This window comes from Diabrotica undecimpunctata, chromosome 10 (genome assembly GCF_040954645.1).
Source record: "Diabrotica undecimpunctata isolate CICGRU chromosome 10, icDiaUnde3, whole genome shotgun sequence".
Lineage (NCBI taxonomy): Eukaryota > Metazoa > Arthropoda > Insecta > Coleoptera > Chrysomelidae > Diabrotica > Diabrotica undecimpunctata.
Window position 1 is genome coordinate 23792858 of NC_092812.1, and position 15773 is coordinate 23808630.

Genomic DNA, 15773 nt, shown 5'->3' on the forward strand with positions numbered 1-15773 from the left:
TTTGGGTCGTAGTGACACAAAACATTTTTAGAAGAAATGAGCCTTTTGGCTTTATCAAATGCCATTTGACAATCTCGGGACCATTCAAATTCAACATGATTTTTAAGTAGATTTGTTAAAGGTTTTAATATTGTAGAGGTATGTTGTAAAAAACGTCTGTAATAATTAACTAACCCACAAAAACTTCGGACTTGAGTTTTATTTTCTGGTATTGGAGCATTTACAATTGCATCTACTTTATCTGAGCTACTAGTAATACCAAATTTATTTATTTTGTATCCGCAGTATTCAATTTCGTCTTTTAAAAATTCACTTTTGTCTAAATTTATATGTAAATTATGTTCAGATAATTTTTGTAACACTTGTTCAAGTCTTTGTAAATGTATATCAGTATTTGGGGCAGTAATTCTTATATCATCTAGGAACACAGAAATACCATCGATTCCTTGTAACATTTGTTCCATTAAACGTTGCCATTTGGTAGGAGCACTTGCAATACCGAACATTAAACGGTTTGGGCGGTACAGACCTTTGTGAGTATTAAGTGTAAGTAAATGTTTCATTTCACTTTTTATAGGTAAATGCAAATAAGCTTTTGTAATGTCTATTTTTGAATACTTATCGCCCCCTGCTAACTGAGATAGAAGATCATCAGGGGTAGGTAAAGGATATTCGTATACTTCAATACAGGGATTTAAAGTAATTTTAAAATCCCCACAAATGCGTATGTCCCCATTGTGTTTGACAACTGGGACAATTGGGGTTGCCCAATCTGAAAACTCTACTTTTTGTAAAACACCCTGATCAACTAACGACTCTAACTCAGCTTCCACTTTAGGACGTAATGCAAAAGCAACTGGGCGAGCCTTATGAAACCTTGCTATACTACCAGGTTTTAAATGAATTTCAGCTTCTAAACCTATAATTTCACCAATTGACTTTTCAAACAAATGTTTGTATTTATCTAATAAACTTGAGACTTTAGAGTTCTCATGTGATATTGTATTTACCTCATGTAGTTTAATTCCAAGGGCACGTATCCATTCTCTTCCAACTAGTGATTGACCCTCACCATCCACCACGTACAACTTTAACATTTGCCTTATTCCCTGGTGCTCAACCTCCACTGGAGTTAACCCTAAAACATTTAAATGATTTTTACAGTATGTAGTTAATTTTACATCAGATTTCTGTAATTGTAGTGTAGAAAAATATGTGTCAAATACATTTTTGTTTACAATGGTAACAGCAGCACCTGAATCAATTTCATATTTTAAAATATTGTTGTTTACTCTTAAGTTTATAAAAAATTTGTCTTTTGAATTTACAGTACTAATCTTAAAAATTTCTTGAACTGAGCAAACTGAAGTTACTTGGTTAGACCTAACATTTTTTGATTTTAAACAAACTTTTTGAATGTGTCCAACTTTTTTACAAAAATTACAAGTTAAATGTTTTTTTGAACAAGAATTTGCTAAATGTGAAGGATCTCCACATCTATAACATACATTACTATTTGTGTTTGAAGAATTTGCAGCAGAGTTATTCTGAAATTGCATCCTATTATTATTTGCACTCCTTGCTTTTGTATTTAATATATTGACACTAGAATTATTATAATTTTGATTATGAAAAAATTGGTTACTGTCCTTTTCTGACGCCTCCATGCTTGTGGCAATCTCAACGGCTCTATCTAGGTCCAGTCCTTTTGATTCTAGAAGTCTAGCTTGTATTCTTTTCGATCGTAGGCCAAAAACAAATTGGTTTCTTATAGCACTTTTAAGATATGTAGAGAAATTGCAGTTAATTGACAACTTTTGTAGTGAATGAAGGTATTCTTGTATTGTTTCTCCTTCGGCTTGCCTTTTTGATTGGAATCTGAAGATTTCTGCAATTTCCAAGGGTGCAGGGTTGTAAAAATTATCCATTAAATTGACAATGTCGTCGTATGACTTGTCTTCCGGGACTTCTGGGGCTAACTTGTCGCATAGGGTGTCGTAGGCCTCAGAACCCATGTAGTGTAGTAGATAAGGTAATCTCATTTCGTCTGGAATTTTAAATACCTTGTAAGCACCTTCCAGCCTCTTTACCCACCTGGACCATTTGGTGGCAGACTGGTTGAAAGATTCAACGGAAAATTGAAATGTAGATACTTGTGTAGACATAATTGGGGATGTAGTATAATAATAATGTAAATAACTGTACTTGAAGTTGAAGTAGCAATGGTAGTAGTCGTAATAATCTCTGTAGTAGTTGTTATTACCATCATATGTATCCCATCCTCGTCGCCAATTGTTGTGTATTTGGTATTTCTTACTTAAATAAGGTAATAATTAATAATACAACGTGGTTTTATATCATTAACCTTTATTGCCCAATAACTGACTAACTTCATTCCCTTGTGTCCGTGAGCGGTGTTGCCTACCTGTGTTGCCAAGTATATAACAGATATTATCTCGTTCTTTAGTGTCCAAATTTCGAAGCCGTATGTTATAATTGGTAGTATACACTGATCGGATGCTTCTTTCTTCAAGTGAAGTGGCATCTTCAATTTGAATATAACTGCATTTCTACCAAAATATATTCAAGCCAGATTCATTCTTCTGTTGATTTCTTGGAGTAAAGACCCAGATTTATGTATTAATTGTCCCAGGTATACATACTCGTCTACTGACTCGAGTGCAGTGTTGTTTATTTTTACATCTTGGAGATCCTCTAGATCGTTGTCTATGGTTTTTGTTTCTGTCAAGTTTATTTTTAGCACCATCATTTCTGGCTGCATTTATGTCGCTTATAAGTTCTTGTAGTTCTGGAGGATCATTAGCAATCAGAACGATATCGTCCTCAAATCTAAGATGGCTGAGGTATTCACCATCAATGGATATTCCTTTGTTCTGCCAGTTCACTTTGCTAAATTTATTTTCTAGAGTTGCAGTGAACAGCTTTGGTGATATTGCGTCTCCTTGTCGGACGCCTCTGGTAGTGGGAAATTCTGGAGTGTTTTCATAAATTTTTACCTTAGCTTTTGCTTTTCTGTATATATTTGCTAAAGTTTCTATGTACGGTTTGTCAATATCTTGGTTGGTCAAAGCTTTTACTACTGCTTTGGGATATATACAATCGAAAGCCTTCTCGAAATCTATAAATGTTAATGCTAGCAGTATTTCATCTTCTTAAGCTCTACTCATTAGTTCTCGAAACGTACAGATATGGTCCATGGTACTGAATCCACTTCTAAAGCCTGCTTGTTCTCTTGACTGTGCAGCGTTTAATGCATTTGTTAATATGTTGTTGATGATCTTTGATATCCTCTTTGATACCTTTCTTATGAATGAGAATTATGTTTACTGTATTCCAGTGATGTGGTATTCATATTGATCTTAGGCAGTTCGTAAATATGCGTGTTAAGATTTTCCAAGTTTTTTGCCAGCGTATTTAAGCAGTTCCACTGTTATGCCATCTATTCCAGCTGCTTTGTCGTTTTTCATTTTTGTAATTGTCGATTCTACTTCTTTCGGAAGGACTTATGGTACATCTTCTTGGTTACTGATTGCTTTTTCAAGTATTTCAGGCGTTCACTGTAGAATTTAGTCAAAAGTTGTATTATTTCATTTCTGTCTATAATTCTGGTGTTTTCGTTTGTTAGAGCAACGATTTGCTTCTTCCCAATGATTAATGCTTCCTTGTGGTTTTTGATTGCATTTTCTACCAGTTTTTCAGTGTATTTTCTCGTCTTCCTTAATATTTTCCCTATTGCCATACAAACTTCTTTGTATTGTATTCTCTGTATTTTGCTACTTACTTTCATTTTCCTTATTTTTTTTTTAGCATTATTTTGGTTTTATCAGACAGTTTACTATGTTCATATTGCTGTTGCGGGTCTACGATGTTTTGGCACTATCAAGGATAGTTTTCATTAATTGAGAGCTGTCGATTTGGTCATGTAACCTTTTATCAATTTTCCTTTGGTAGTGATCTGAGTTTTCTTTTACATTGTTAATATTTATGCCGGTTACTGTTGGTTTTGCGATTAATTTTATTCGTTCTAGTTTCAGATATAGGTAAATTCGTGTTTTGATTAGTCTATGGTCGCTGCGTGTTTGAAATTTATTTATTACACTGACATCTTTTATTGTTGCAATCTTATTGGTTAGAATGAGGTCAATTTCGTTTTAAGTGGTTCCATTTGCTGCTACCGAAGTCCATTTTCTGTTCGATTTTTTCTTAAAGAGTGTACGTGCAATAGGCATGTTTTGGTAGTGTGCAAACTGAAGCAGTCTTTCTCCCCTTTCATTTGTCTCACCGACTCATACTTCCTCATGACTTGTTCCCTGCCGTTTCTCTTTTCCATTTGGCATTAAAGTCACTAATGAAATACTTGAAGTGACTTTTATTGTTATTTAATGCTTCAGTTTCCTAACGCTAATTTCAATAGTTCTTCATTTTCTCTGATTCCTATGACGTAACTTATATTCTCTTCATATATCTTATATTTTCTTCAGTTTCTTTTTCCAGTTCTACAATAGCGGCAGTAGTATGTCGCTATATAAAGCGTTGTTGTTTTATTTGGGTATCGGTTTGTACTCCTACCATAGAAAAGCCGAATGGGTTGTTCTCTGCTCCTACTCAGTTCAGTGCCATTTGGGATTTAATGATCAGATGTCAGTTAAGAGCAGAAAGAAGAAATAGAAGATATGACTATTAAAGTTAATGTTCAATCTCTTACACCAACGAAAACTACGGAAATCTTTTTCAAAAGTATGTCAATTCTTATTTTTCACATACATAATAAAAATAAGTTGTTAAAGCAAAGTTCTTAACTATCTACCTTCTTTGTTCACTAAGGGTCACATAAATATGAATTTGGGAAAATAAAATGACGTCATAAATTACAAAGTTTTTTATTTATTTAAAAACGATCAATAGAAAATTTCAAATAATCGATGAATATATTCTAATTAAAATTATTCATCTCATAAAAACAAAATAATAAACGGTTATACTTAAAAATGCTAAAAAAGTTTGGGGCTGATTCAACAGGAAGATATAGTTTTAACATTTTCGTAGTAATTTAGAAAATCGAATAGAATATAATAAATTATTTTAATAACAAAAAACAGAAGTTGTGGCATTTAATAATTTTAATATGGCACGATTCTAAAAACAAGAAAATTTGTGTAAGGCCTAAAACGCTTAAATTAAATAAAGAACAAATAGAAAAAGAATTAGAGAAACCGGAATTAAAATTATTTTTATCCAAAAAAGAAGACATTAGAAAGTGGTTATTAAAGTTAATGTCTTGAAAAGGCATAATTAAAAAAAAAGGATGCGTAACTTGTCTCTTTCTACATTTATTTAAAAAATTGTTTTTAAATATTTACCCAAATTCAGAAAAAAATTTCTAAGAAAATGGTCATAAAACTAATTGTAATCTTATTTCATTCAAAGTCAGTAATGCAATATTTGAGCAATTTTTAACAATGAAACAGTATGTACAGGACAAATTTCCATATTTTGCCAAATTATATGTCTTGGTACGATATGTCTGGATACGATAATGGGGATTAAATATCAATTTAGAAAAGACAAAATACCTCTCAATTGAAGCTGAAGCAGAACAACTCGATATCGATGACAATCAAAAAATAAATCCATGCAACGAATATAAATACCTGGGCGTCATCTTCGACCGTAGTGGAAAAGACGAACGAGAAATAGAACATCGAATTGTACAAGCACGAAGAGCTATAGCATGTTTGAAGGGAAATCTATGGAGTAAAGAAATATCAAAGAAAAGAAAATGGAACATCTATGAGACAATGGTTAAAACTAGCCTACTTTATGAAGCTGAGACATGGAGAATAACCGAAAAATATAAGAAAAAGGTCGAAGCCACGGAAATGGATGCCATCAGAAGATCGATGAGAATATCAAGAGCCGACAGAATACGGAATGAAGTGATAAAACAACAAATGGGTATAGAGGGCACTATAATTGAGGATATTGAGAGAAAACAGCTCATATGGTATGGGCATGTGAGCCGAATGGGGGACGAAAGATTGCCTAAAAAAACGATGATGTGGCAACCCCCAGAGAAGAGGAAACGAGAAGACCACCACAGAGCTGGACCCTGGGAGTTAGGAAAGCGATTAGCGCTAGAAATCTGGACGAAGACCTAACTCAAGACAGAATACAGTGGCGTTTGGGAGTCGGACAACGTCGTAAGACGTTATAAAAAAACCGAATATATATACGATACTCCTTGCGGATAGCAGAGAGAAGGACTGCAGATTTTGGTTGATTGCACTACGAAGTACTGCCGTAGGTATGGAATGGTTCTTAACAAAAAAGAAACAATAGTCATGATGCCAGTAAGAACAAGATTGAAGACGATAGAATCTACGTTAAAGAAAGTATCTAGATACAATTACCTGGGGTGTGAGCTAAATGAACAATGGGACCATAGCCTTGAAATAAAGCGATACATTGAGATGCCCAGAAGCGCTTTCAATAAGACGAAAGCAGTATTATGCAATGAAAAACTGGGAATAGAAATTAGAGCTAGATTATTGAGATGCTACACATTCTCTGTCTGGTTATATGCAGCTGAAGCCTGGATAATTATAGATGCCACTCAAAAAAGACTTGCTAGCTTTACGATGTGATGTTATCGAAGAATGTGGAAAATATTATGAACCCAACACGTTTAACAAACACGGAAACCATAAGAAAGATACAAAAGAAACAATCAACATAATAAAGGAAAGTAAAATATGCTACTTTGGTAACATACTAAGGAATGAACAACATGAGTTGATGTAATTGGAGGAAAGTGGAAGGAAAACGAGGACCGGATAGACGATGCACGTCTTGGTTGGAAAATTTAAAGCAGGGAAGTGGAAAAACAACACTAGCATTCTTCAGAACTACTGTATATAGAGTAAAATAGGCTGTGATGATCATCAATGTCCTTAACGGATGAGGTACACTATCAGAAGAAGGCACACTAAAAGAAATCATTTTAGACATATCTTCATATGTCTCTAAAATGATTTCTTTATATACTATATCTGTATATTTCTTACTATGTTGTAGCTTTAATACACCCAGAAGAAGCAATGACTGATGCATCTTTTGAAGTGTCTTTGTACAATTCTGAGCAGTAGTTTTTCCAGGTCTCTGCAATGCTCTCTATATCGATTTTTACTTCGCGATTATGATCTTGAATGAATATTTAACCTTTTTAGACAGTTCATGACTTTCATGTCGGTTTGCATGTGGTTCCAGTTCTTGACAGTTGCTTCCTGTTTTTGTGGTATGCTGTAGCATAACTCTTCTTTTTTCACTAATTCTAAGGTTTTTCCTGACATTCAATGTTTGTTCGTTTGGGTTTTACTCTACTTTGGGTTCTGCATTATTTACCCTTAGCTGTTTTGTCTGATTTCAGTGAAATATACGCAAAAAGGAAATAAAAACGAATGCATGTAGACAGGAGCTGTATAAGACAGATAAAAAGGTGACGAATAGTATTAAGAATAATTCATGGCAGATTTAAATCCATAGACATTTGTCCTGCACACTATATTCATAAATTATGGCAGTGATACCTTTAGTATCTGTAATATAAAATACATCATTTGTCTTTGTAATAATCAACAAAAGATATGGATCTACAGTTTATAAATTGCAATGGTTATATCATCATAAATTGTAAATCCATTCACATTCAGTTCTGTCATTCTGAAAAGTAAGCAACCACAGAAGAAGATCACATATACAAGATAAAAATATACAAAAAAGATTGTAGCAAAATTTGAAGTGATTGTGTGTGAATTCTGAAGATAACAACATATGCCTTATTGTTATACACAGTTCAAAACTGTCTATAGGTCGTAACAGAAATATTTCATACTGACATTTTTACTTATAGATCATAATTTACATCTATAATGTACAACATAAATTGAAGTTGTGATATATTCTGAGGTTGCTTATTTTTAAAAACTATTCTTAAGTTGTATAAAATAACAAGTGAATTAGAAAGCGACGTACAAAGTATAAAATCAATTAATATTATCTGACAGTCTCTCAGGCGATTTCCTCTGTTAATTTAAATATCCCAAAAGGTAAAAGATTAGCGACACCCAAGATAATGAAATCTCTTCTAAAGTATATTGTGAATGTGATCAAATTATACATATAGGCAAATTTTACTACTGTTTTCATATTATTGTTCTTATTATATATTGTTCCACAGCTCAATAAAAATTTAGAAGTCCAAAGGTCCTGAGAAGGTACATCAACGACGAAATACAAAACAAAGGGACATAATTGTCTCAAGGAGATTATAGACGGCAACAAACTAGATTTCCTGTGGATAAAACTAGATTTAATAGGTGCAAGTCAAAAAGTCAACATCTAAAAAGAAAGATAACAAAAATTAAAGAAGATACATTTAGTATCCATCCCAAAGTGTGGAACGACAGCAAAAATACTGATCATTTGTTATCGTACAATAGTAGTAAACTCAAAGAACCAACCTTTCAATAAGACTGGAAGATGGAAAATAAGAGAAAAGTAACAGCCAAAAGTCTGCCAAAGAAGCAAAGGAAGACAATTCCTAATCCTAGAACAATAGCTGGATGAATTTTAGTTTGGATTTATAAACTATTTTGGAACTCAGGAAGTACTATTTAATATGATTAAATCGAATAGATAGGGATGTAATTAATGATATCTTGGTCTGTTTTCTAGATTATGAAAAGCCTTCGATACCATACAGTAAACCATAACAAATGTAGTGATATTCTCACAATAATACACACAATATATTGATCATATGTTCACAACAAATTAATATAAACAATTAAAAGAAATTTAAAAAAGTGAAAAATTAAATATCCAGAGAAAAGTTCGAGAGGGATGCGTTTTTTCGCCATTATCATTTAATTAATAAGTCTAAATACGGATAAAACGAGAATAATGATAATCAGTAAAAACCCTAATAGAAACTACTCTTTCTCTATGCATGGTAGAACATTCCACATCGTTTTCAGTATTTTACATATTTGAGGTACAACTTACATGAGAAATGGTATCACTCTAAATTCGCATTAGTATTGAGAAAGCAATGTTTTATAGAATATAAACAGTTATTTGTAATCTGGTCCCAAGAACGGATGAGAAAGAAGAAAGGTAAATGGCTAGACATTGGGTCTTGGTGACAGTAGTCAGGCCAAGTAAGTGCTGTCAACAAAAGCCAGATAATTCCAGAGATGACAAAGTAGATCATCTTTGGCTAAGGATCCACTACAGAAGATACACTTTTCATAACTACTGTTAGTAAAAGCAAGGTACTTCCCGAGTCGACAAAAGTTGACGATTCTAGCAAATCCTACACACTATGAAATGGGTGAACACGAGTATCCAGACTATCCAGAACCTTAAATCTAGATCCCCTTGGCTACAGAACACCTACAGAAGAGTACCTGGTCCCAAGGTTGGAGGTTATGCAGAATGCTAACAACCTGTTCATGTAAAAAGAGAGCTAGCTGCTTGGTTGAAAAGAAGAGATACAGCAAAAGTGTGCATAAGAAAGAAACGGTATACCATTTAAAAATAACAGAGATAGAGCCAAGAAATTCAAAAAAACAATATAGAAAATTCTAGAAAGGTGCGATTCATACGCTGAGGCAAGTATTAGAAAAGAGCTACGAATACAAAATCGGCATAAACAGTCTATTTGTTGATTTAAAACAAGCCTTTTACACTATAAACAGGAAACAACGATATGTAAGCCGAATATTTATGGGTATACTGAAAAAACTAGTCACATTGGTACAGCTCACTCTCACTGACACCAAAGAATCAATAATAATACAAAATATGAACGCTGTCAACTTTGAGATCATTCGCTATTGTTTAACCTCTTGCTGCATGCAGCAATATCCAAAGTTAACATCTGCAAGAACCTTATAACCAACAAATAGCTGCATATGCGGATGACGTTATGATACTTGGTGGTAATGATTAGTATTAGAGGAGACTTGCGAAGATCTTGAGAAAGTGACGCGAGATGTAGGATTGAAGATACCAAATATATTTTTACGTTAAGGGCAAGACAAACCACTAGAAATTTCTTTCAAACAGGTCTTCCAAACTTTGAAATGTATCAGAGTTCAAGTACGTAGGATCCCCAGTAACCGAAAGTAATGATGTAAGTGCAGAAATAACAAACAGAATAAGCAAAGGAAACGAAAAAGGCAGATACGGAGGTGCAATTAAATAAAACACTAATAATACCCATTATGACCCTGCTGAAGGAAGACAAAAATGCCTTGAAAAGTTTTGAAAGGAAGGTGCTCAGCAAGAGTTTTAGGCCTGTCCCGGAGTAGTTAATTAACCATGCCATAAAGTTTATTAAATCTCGTAGAATTAGTTGGCCACTTGCCACATGCTCTTATGGGCGATGAAAGAAAGCGCTAGAAAGCAGAGAGAGAGAGAGAGATAGAGCTGGTTAGAGAGTGTCAAGAATGATCTAAGAATTATGGAAGTTCGGAATTAAAGAAGAGTTGCAAATAGCAGAAGGGAATGTAATGCAATTATGTTGCATAGACCAAAACGCACAGAGAGTTGTAGCGCTAGAAGAAGAAAAAGAAGAAGGAGAAGAGTGTTTTGATTTTGCTGTATGAGCTGGAGGAATGGGCACTGATTAACAGGCAATAAGAAAGTAACAGCATTCGAAATGTTGTGTTATCGCAGGATATTTGCAACAAGTTCCTAACGCAAATGTTTTACAGACAAAGGGCAGGTTTTACAGGCTGTGAAAGTTGGACAATGGACTCTGAAACAGAAAGAAGAATAGATGCCTTAGAAATGTATATATACAGACAGATGCTAAGAATTCCATAGGTACAAAAAGTTACCAACGGTGAGGTACTTGAGGCGCATGAGTAAATAAAAAGAATTACTCAGCATAATCAACGAGAGGAACATACAAAACTTGGGTCATGTGTTGGGGGGTGAAAGATATTGAATTACTCGAAATTATATTGGAGGGTAAAGTGCAGAGCAAAGGATCAGTTGGAAGACGCCAGAGCTCGTGGCTGAAAGACCTGAGGAGAAGATTTGACTGCTCATCCAGCAGTTTTTAAAGTTACAATTGCCATTTGGATCGCCAACCTTCGAAAGGAAACGGTCCAATAAGAAGAAGATGAAATTGTAGAAGCAGAAAATGTAAAAAATCAAAGTGGACCAATCTTCTAACAAACAGAAATTCTTTTGCTGCATCGCACTGAATCTGATTATAGATGAATTAGGATCTAGATCAGAAATTAAAATTCAGAATAGAATTGGTCTAGGCACAAGTTAAATCTTCAAGAATAAGAAAAAGTGGTAAATTGTTATATTTATTTTGTTATTTTGTATAATATTGAAATATTGACATAAAAATGTGGTATCTAAGGGTGGTACACATAATAGAAATAACTTACATGCAAATAATTTCAATAGTATTGCAGACCACAAAATAAAGATTCTTAAAATACTAGAAGATTTCGTAATAAAACTTAGGAGAATAGACACAAACTTAACAGGATTAATGTGGAACACATTAATTAGCAAGTTTAAAGATGTATATGATAAAATATGTAAGCCAAATTGAACAATCTTAATAAGTAATCAAAAAGAGTTTGATTAGAGATAAAATTGTCAAAATTTAAAAAGCTTATTCTTAACTATAAGGCAATAATCACCGTACTAACAATGTGGAAATATGGCTTCATAGTCCAGAGAAATAGGGTATTAGCCTGACTTTGACTCGGTGTCAAGGTAAATTTTGACTCCGTTAAAATTTTACCCAGAGTGAAATTTTTACTTTGTATGGTAAAATTTGACTCTCTGATTCGGAGTAAATAACACATATTGGAAAAGTTGATCTGCCCTATGTTAAAAAAAGATATTTAGGTGCTGGTTTAGTTTCTTCTCTGATTTGTGAAAACGACTAATAGTGGAACAATTAGAAAACAAGTTTTTTGGAACTTAACTTGATCAGCGATGCTGCAATATGCGTAGCTCGTTACTAGGCTTAATTATAACCTCAATTCAAATTTGAGAGGAGTCCGGACCCGAAAAAGAAAAGTATTAGACGAGGCAATGAACAAACCTACCAAAGTTTGTTGCAGTTGGATGGTTATCAATGTACTCTCTTCAAGTACTGTACTGGGTAAACGTATCGACTGTTGGAAGATTTTGCCGAGGGCTATTTTCTTCTGTTTTGACATTGCCATTAAATACATTTGATATCTATATGTTTCTGCCAACTAAGTCGTACTCTGTTTATCTCCTCTGGAATGTTAGGCTTTCTAAAGCTAAGTTAGACATTGTACATTACTAGAAGTAGTTGGTAACCATGTTTAATTAATTCATCAATTGATAAATCATGTTTTTTTTTATATTTTTCTGCACTTTATATTAACTCTGGATTTTTTTGAAAGGTATTGTTTTCTTGTACAGATGGAAGGTTCTCCAAATTCTTCATTTTGCTGAACAGGTTTCATGAGGTTAACTAATGTCCAATGGAGTGAGAGCAGTAAGTAGCACGAGTATGTCAGTATCTTCTACAATAAGTATTTTTTACTAATATCTTTTGTTATTTTTGTTGCAGTGCTACAATCGATCTTTCTGCATCTGCAAAACACTGTATGCTAACAATACCTACTTCAGTCGATTTACGTCGTATCATTTTAATAATATTGATTTTATTTTTTATTAAGTAGAAGTTTTTTTTTGATATTTTTAATGGCATAGTTTCAGTTAAATTCACATCGGCTTAGGCTACGTACGGATTTTGTATCGATTTTCCACCAGGTGCCTTCGACACTAGGCACCGTCGTGATTTTCGTGTTCAGCGACCCCAAATACCACTGAGAACCGAGGTTGCATTGTTTTTTTATCAAATTTCCATAAAACTCCAGTACATAAAGACCATCCTGGGTACCAAGTGCCTTCGGGGTTATCGCCGCCAAAAACCCCCGAGTAATAATACTGAACTCATTTCCATCAATTCTTTCCGAATTACAAATTTAATTTATTTTGGAAAATGCATTTTCTTTTTCCAATAATGCAATTTTCATTTCAACATCATTGCTTTAATTCACAAAATTTTCCAACCTATGGATATGGATATTTCCATCCATTCTATGAATCAAATGCAACAAGTTTCATTGAGATCCACCCAGCTGCAAAAAATTGCTAGGTTTTTGGCTTTTTACTGCTTCATTGATTCACCTATATAGACAAACTATATTATAGCGAATAAATAAAGCGAGAAATAAGTTTATAATGCAGAATATATGGCGAAGGAAAAGTTAAAATTGTCAGCTAAACTGAAAGTTTATGGCTACGAAATGTGGATGGTAATATTATACGCGATAAAAAATTTATAAAGAAAAACAGATGGTAACAGGCTTGTTCTATTAAATATTGGAATAAAGCATATAATGTTATGTAGATTAGAATATGAATATGACATAGAACTATATAATATGTATATAGACTTTATACACGCTTTTGATAGTGTGAAAAGAGAGAAAATGCTGGAAGACCTCCGAAATCTAGGTATACCAAAAAAATATATCAGCCTCATAAAACTGACGTTGCAGGGTTCAAAAACCGCAGTTGGAGTAGATGGAGAACTGTCTCCACTGTTTGACATCAACATGGGGGTGAGACAGGGAGACGCACGTTCAACCATACTGTTCAACCTAGTTCTTGAAGCAGTTATCAGAAAACCAATGTAACCGGCCATATAAACAGTACAATATAAACACCAAAACAGTACAAATTGCTGCATATGCAGACGATGTCGCCATTGTTAGTAGAAGCAGGACACGACTAATGGAAAGTTCAAGGAAATGGATCCTGAAGCACAAAAAAGAGGGCTTTAAATAAACTACACAAAAACACTAAGTAGATGACCATCAAAAGAACACCTGAGAATGATTATAATATAGCAAAAGACAACTATACCATTGAACGTGTGGATGCCTTCACATATCTGGGCACAGAAATCATCAGAAAAATTCCGTAAGTAGCGAAATTAATGCACGTATTTCCAGTAGAAATCGTACATACTATGCTAATAAAAGATTGATGACATCCAAATTATTAGACAAAAGAACCAAAATGACTACAGAACTTTGATTAAACCCGTAGTAACTTATGGTTGTGAAACCTGGGTAATGACGAAAAAAGAGTAAGCCCAACTCAGAACATTCGAGAGAAAGATACTAAGAAAAATATATGGCCCGGTGCAAGAGGAAGACGGCACATGGAGAATCAGGAGAAACGACGATGTTAACGAACTTAATGAAGGGTATGACATTGTAAGATTTGTGAAAGGTCTAAGACTGTCATGGCTGAGACATGTTCAGGGACAAGAAGACACGAAAACGACAAAGAAGATGTTACAGTGAAAGCCGGTAGAAAGGCGGAAAAAATGAAGGCCCAGGACGAGATGGTTGGATGACGTGGAACACGACCTAAACACCATGAATATAAGACAATGGAGGAGAAGAGCCCAAGAGAGATCTCAATGGAAGGACATAGCCAGACAGGCAAAGACCCATCCAGGGTTATGATGCCAGAAGAAGATTAGAAAATGCGTATAATCAGTATATTAGAATGAACTCTAAGAGAGATACAAAGAGTTAATGTCAAACCCCTTCGAAAAAACTTTATTTCAGAACTTCCACAAACTCTACAGCATCCACCATACTTAAAAAAATTACAGTAGCTTCGCTTGTCTCATGACTAAATTTATGTTTTAATGTTTACTTGCCGAATCACATGCATTACGATTATAATTTATTATTTATGGCCTTTGTATTTGTGGAACAGTAGTACAATCTGATGCAAAATAAGATGGTGAAAAAATGCTCATAAAATATTCTATTTTATTATTCTAGTCTTATTTTAAAAGTCAGATGAATGATAAAAGGTAATATTATAAATGTTAAAATTGATAGGTACTTCTTGGGATATTCAGATTGCTTTGGATTATTGCCTTTACAAACGAAACTCATCAATCAGCAATGGTAATTTTTCATATTATGTTTTAATACATAAAACAACTACAAACTAATATCACAAATACATATTTTGGTTTAGATATGCAAAAGTCTTTAAAGTTCTTCCTGTAATATTTTATACTTCTTCTTCGCATTCTTCACTTCTTTGTCGCAAAAAACTACATAACAAAAAACATAGGTGTTGTAGCCTGCAAAAATAATTAAAATGAATATTACACCTCCAGCAATGATGAGGGCTGCTCTCCACACGCCACCCGTATAGGGAACTTTTTCTAAAAAAGAAGTAAAATTTTGAATTAAATTAAATAATAAAATGTAAAGTAAATAGATAAAATATTTATGACATATGACAATGTATAAACGTAAGCGATTTAAAAATATCGAATTTAAGAATATCGAATTTTTTCATCGTAAATGTTAATTTCTGAAATATCTACGATAAAAATTTAAAATCAAAGTATGAAATCAAATTTGAATTAAAATGGTTTTTCTGAACAATTTGATGACGCTGATTTCGAATTTACAATATTTTTTGAGAACATAATAAAATTTGATGTCGAGCTGAGTAAAAATGAAAGGGGTTGGACTCTAACCTAACCTAACCTAACTAAACTTCTCAGCCAAAACTAACCTAACCAAACTTTACCCTGTATTGCCATTTGTAACTCTTAAGATACATATTAA

General features: G+C 33.6%; 2 protein-coding genes across 4 annotated transcripts in view; both read right to left on the reverse strand.

Moving 5' to 3' along the window:
* Window positions 1-691: 691 nt before the first annotated feature.
* On the reverse strand, window positions 692-2445 carry LOC140452458 (uncharacterized). Its single transcript, XM_072546726.1, has 2 exons — window positions 1509-2445; window positions 692-1138 (listed from the first exon to the last, which is right to left on the reverse strand). Exons 1-2 carry the CDS (start codon window positions 2163-2165, stop codon window positions 1133-1135), a joined length of 663 nt encoding a protein of 220 aa, XP_072402827.1. The 5' UTR covers window positions 2166-2445; the 3' UTR covers window positions 692-1132.
* A 2552-nt stretch (window positions 2446-4997) lies between these two features.
* The window catches only part of LOC140452319 (uncharacterized), a 107596-nt gene continuing 96820 nt past the window's right edge, over window positions 4998-15773 (reverse strand). For all 3 annotated transcript variants that reach the window (XM_072546504.1, XM_072546503.1, XM_072546502.1), the window contains one exon: window positions 4998-15361. In XM_072546504.1, coding sequence (XP_072402605.1) covers window positions 15183-15361 — 179 coding nt within the window. In that variant the 3' untranslated portion in view covers window positions 4998-15182. The remainder of the gene's footprint in view (window positions 15362-15773) is intronic.

Coding starts and splice junctions, on each gene's coding strand:
- LOC140452458 (XM_072546726.1), bottom strand. CDS start 2,165: ATGTCTACACAAGTATCTACATTTCAATTTTCCGTTGAATCTTTCAAC.